This window comes from Fomitiporia mediterranea, assembly GCF_000271605.1.
Source record: "Fomitiporia mediterranea MF3/22 unplaced genomic scaffold FOMMEscaffold_115, whole genome shotgun sequence".
NCBI classification, from domain to species: Eukaryota; Fungi; Basidiomycota; class Agaricomycetes; order Hymenochaetales; family Hymenochaetaceae; genus Fomitiporia; species Fomitiporia mediterranea.
The window spans coordinates 1-4,490 of record NW_006760500.1 but is presented as its reverse complement, the minus strand read 5'-3'; the positions used below and the strand labels follow the sequence as shown (position 1 = coordinate 4,490).

At 47.1% G+C, this 4,490-nt stretch overlaps 2 protein-coding genes across 2 annotated transcripts; both read left to right on the top strand.

The window, feature by feature from the left end:
* Positions 1 to 455: 455 nt before the first annotated feature.
* FOMMEDRAFT_98766 (FAD/NAD-binding domain-containing protein) lies at positions 456 to 2,523 on the top strand (the record flags this gene model as incomplete). The annotated part of the gene is made up of 5 exons (XM_007272118.1): positions 456 to 761; positions 838 to 1,397; positions 1,454 to 2,106; positions 2,170 to 2,284; positions 2,343 to 2,523. The coding sequence occupies 5 exons, from the start codon at positions 456 to 458 to the stop codon at positions 2,521 to 2,523; spliced, it is 1,815 nt and encodes a 604-aa protein (XP_007272180.1).
* Positions 2,524 to 3,436: 913 nt separating this feature from the next.
* FOMMEDRAFT_162887 (uncharacterized protein) lies at positions 3,437 to 4,458 on the top strand (the record flags this gene model as incomplete). Its single annotated transcript, XM_007272117.1, has 3 exons — positions 3,437 to 3,781; positions 3,819 to 4,378; positions 4,440 to 4,458. The coding sequence occupies 3 exons, from the start codon at positions 3,437 to 3,439 to the stop codon at positions 4,456 to 4,458; spliced, it is 924 nt and encodes a 307-aa protein (XP_007272179.1).
* Positions 4,459 to 4,490: the final 32 nt, after the last annotated feature.

Genomic DNA, 4,490 nt, shown 5'->3' with positions numbered 1-4,490 from the left:
GATGGGCGGAATCGAGAAGAAGTGCACTTCTTCCGAGTAGACATCGCTCCTGTCTTGAATGCGCACCTCTCTGCTTCGCACTGGTACTCAGGCAAAGGTCTTTCCGTGTAACAGCAGCTTCCATGTCATCAGGCTTGCGGGTGATTAGTTAAGCACACTACCCAAGCGGAAGCAAGCAATAATCTATTTCGGGCTTGCTTTTTCCTGATTATTGGACATCATCGCGAATGGAAGCAGAGGCAATGACTTCAAGGGTGTTTGTAGCTCGATAATTGGCTACCGTACTACTGAAATACAGCAGTTGCTGGTCACATTGGCGGCAATGAAACTATGAGGTTTAACCGTCATGCAAGGTATAAAGTCTCGTCGCTATATCACCTTCGTCTGCCCGGAACTGCGGTACTAGTGCTCAACATCTTGTTCATCTAGTCAGTTTCATAGCATAAACGTCCATCATGATTGACCTGGGTCCGGAAGCTAGATCTGACGCATTGGCACACTATGCAAGGAATATCATCAAGAATTTCCACCTCAAGCTCTCTATTCCGAGTCTCCAAGTGACCGCTGCTCTGCCCACTGTACCTACTGTACTTGTGAGAGAGACTCACAAAGTTGGAATCATCGGTGCTGGCGTTGGCGGTCTTTATGCCGCAATGATACTTCAAGACCTTGGCATTCCTTACGAGATTTTAGAATCCTCCAACCGTTGGGGTGGGCGTCTATTCACGCATCATTTCTCCGACGAGGAACATGATTACTTTGTCAGTAAATCCCGATTATCCGCACTGTTCCATTCCTGCGTTCGCAAATTATCCGAACTGACTAAAAAGAATGTAGGACGTCGGAGCCATGCGCTTTCCCAATACGCCGCTAATGAAGCGCACGTTCGATCTCTTCGACCGCCTCGATATCAAACGTGGAGGAAAACTGATTAAATACATATATCAGAATCCTGAAAACGTTTTCTTTTATAATTCGATACGCAGGAAGCGCTCGGATCCTGGTGTCACAACAGCGAATGAGTTCCAGATCACTGATGTCCCCGAGAAATATGGTCAGACCGGATGGGATAACCTTGTTAAGAACGTTATTAGCCCTTTTGCTAAGACTCTCGCCGATGATGTCACTAACGGTGGGGACGAGGGGTGGAAGTTGATGATGCAATACGACATATACTCTACCCGAGCCTACATGGCAGGAAACCGTTCGGACGCCAAACCAGAACTGGACGAGCTGAAGATGATGCCTTACCCGCTGGGTGTAGTGAACTGGCTTGAGACGTTCGACACTTCCACAGGTCAATACGATGCCGCACTATCTGAGGAAGTTATGGATAGTCTTGCGTTCGCGTTTCCCGAAGAGGACGCAAATGCAACTGTTGACTGGTATTGCGTGGAGTACGTTGTTACACGATTTACTTCACGAGTAACAATTAACCTATTCAATAACTTAGTGGAGGGTCAAGTGTTATCGCTGATACCATGGTTGCTAAACTCAATCTAACTCTAGGGGACAGGCTTTACCTTGACACTCCTGTTACCGGTATTGCACTTCTTAAAGAGCCAACTCCAACAGTTACAGTCTCCCTAGACGATGGCAGTCAACGCTCATATTCCCATGTGATCACTACGGCTACACTTCCATGCCTGCGAACCATGGATCTCACCGGAGCAGAGCTCGACTACATGCAAAAGTCATCCCTCCGCGAGTTAGCGTACGGACCATCTACAAAGATCGGTATCAAGTTTAAGTCGAATTGGTGGGAGAACGATACTATTATGAAGCAGCTCGGAGCATCTGGAGCGATTGTCGGTGGGCAGTCGCAAACGGACAACATGGCTCGTACAATCGTTTATCCGTCGTATGGCGCAACCAGTGGCAGGAAGTCTACAGTGTTGATCGCTAGCTATGCTTGGACAGCCGATGCGAACGCGCTTTCAGCACTCATGGGTGACGACGACAAATCAAAGGCTTTACTTAAGCGAAGGATTTTGCAAGACCTTGTAGCCGTACATGGCTTCCAGCCCGAAGAGGGCTATGATTTCTTGGAGAAACAGTACGTAGAGGCTTTCCCATGGAGCTGGGGAAGAAATCCTTATACGATGGGTACGTATTCACCGCAGTGATGAATGTGCGCAGAATTTCTGATAATTTTGTAAACGTGTACAGGCGCGTTTGCAAAATTCGGACCAGGTCAGTTTGCTGACCTTTATCAACACTTGACTCGCCCTGCTGCTGAAGGGAGACTACATTTCGCTGGGGAGGTCATCAGCGATCGGCATGCGTAAGCTTTACTTCCTCCTGCATCATTACAACTATTAATAAGACATAACTATACAAAGCTGGGTGGTCGGTGCTCTTGAAGCATCATACAGGGCGGTTAAGGAGATCATTATGCTTAGCTATCCAGAGAAGCTGGATGACTTTGAGAATAGGTGGACACTGCATGACAAGGAGTGGGCGGACGGGTCCTTGGAGAGGCAGATCCTTGTCTCGATTCACCGTGTGTTTAAAGATAATTGAAAGGCGGCTGATGGAATTTGGTTAGGAAAGTAGTTACGATGAATATACTGAGGGATGCTTGTATTGAAGAAAAGATATGTTTTTGTAATGTTTGTCAAAATAAGAATTATCTTGGGGTACGTGCATGATGAAACAAACGACTCGGCAAGCTAGCACAGCTTAGTAAGCAACCAAGTAGCCTTGACGCCTATCCAGATTCGGACAAACATGCCGGCATGTTCCGGAATTACCTCACTACTTAAACGTCACGGGTGGTGGTGGCTCGCCGCTCTGATACGTCTAACTAGGTACGACACGGTCCAGTTTTCAAATTTCTCGTCAAACAAGATCCGACTCATTGGCCATCATGCTTTCTTCGCACTTGTGCTGAAACATTTCCGATTACAAGCCTTGTCTTTGAACTGGTATTGGTAATGTAGAGGTCTGTTGAGCACTCGGGAAACATGAATAGGTGATGTGTCGAACCGAGAGCAGCGCACTCTTCCAGGCAGACACCACTCCTGTCTCCAATGTGCGCCTCCTTCCGCTTCGCACTGGAGTTCAGTCAAAGGTCTTCCGTGTAACAGCACCTTCCATATCATCTAGCGAGCTGGCGGGCGATTAGTTAAGCACCCTACCCCAGCGGAAGCAAAGTAATAGTCAAGTTCGTGGCTTACATTTTCCAGATTATTGGCAATCATCGTGAATGGAAGCACGAATGATGACCTCAATGGCGCTTGTGACTCGAGAACTGGGCACTGCAATGCTGAAACACAACATTTGTTGGTCACATTGGCTTCAATGAAACTACGGAGTTTACCCATCATACCAGGTATAAAATACCAACCCAACATCAGCTTCGTCTGCCCGGCACTGCAGTACTAGTGCTTAACCTCTTGTTCATCTACTCATTTTCATAGCATAAACTTCCACCATGATTGATCTGGGTCCAGAAGCTAGATCTGACGCTTTGGCACACTATGCAAGGAATATCATCAAGAATTTCCACCTGAAGCTCTCTGTTCCAAGTCTTCAAACGACCTCTGCTCTGCCCACTGTACCCACTGTACCTGTGGGTGAGATTAACAAAGTTGGAATCATCGGTGCTGGTGTTGGTGGTCTTTATGCTGCAATGATACTTCAAGACCTTGGCATTCCTTACGAGATTTTGGAATCCTCTGATCGTTGGGGTGGGCGTCTATTCACGCATCATTTCTCCGACGAGGAACATGATTACTTTGTCAGTAAATCCCGATTATCCGCACTGTTCCATTCCTGCGTTCGCAAATTATCCGAACTGACTAAAAAGAATGTAGGACGTCGGAGCCATGCGCTTTCCCAATACGCCGCTAATGAAGCGCACGTTCGATCTCTTCGACCGCCTCGATATCAAACGTGGAGGAAAACTGATTAAATACATATATCAGAATCCTGAAAACGTTTTCTTTTATAATTCGATACGCAGGAAGCGCTCGGATCCTGGTGTCACAACAGCGAATGAGTTCCAGATCACTGATGTCCCCGAGAAATATGGTCAGACCGGATGGGATAACCTTGTTAAGAACGTTATTAGCCCTTTTGCTAAGACTCTCGCCGATGATGTCACTAACGGTGGGGACGAGGGGTGGAAGTTGATGATGCAATACGACATATACTCTACCCGAGCCTACATGGCAGGAAACCGTTCGGACGCCAAACCAGAACTGGACGAGCTGAAGATGATGCCTTACCCGCTGGGTGTAGTGAACTGGCTTGAGACGTTCGACACTTCCACAGGTCAATACGATGCCGCACTATCTGAGGAAGTTATGGATAGTCTTGCGTTCGCGTTTCCCGAAGAGGACGCAAATGCAACTGTTGACTGGTATTGCGTGGAGTACGTTGTTACACGATTTACTTCACGAGTAACAATTAACCTATTCAATAACTTAGTGGAGGGTCAAGTGTTATCGCTGATACCATGGTTGCTAAACTCAATCTAACTCTAG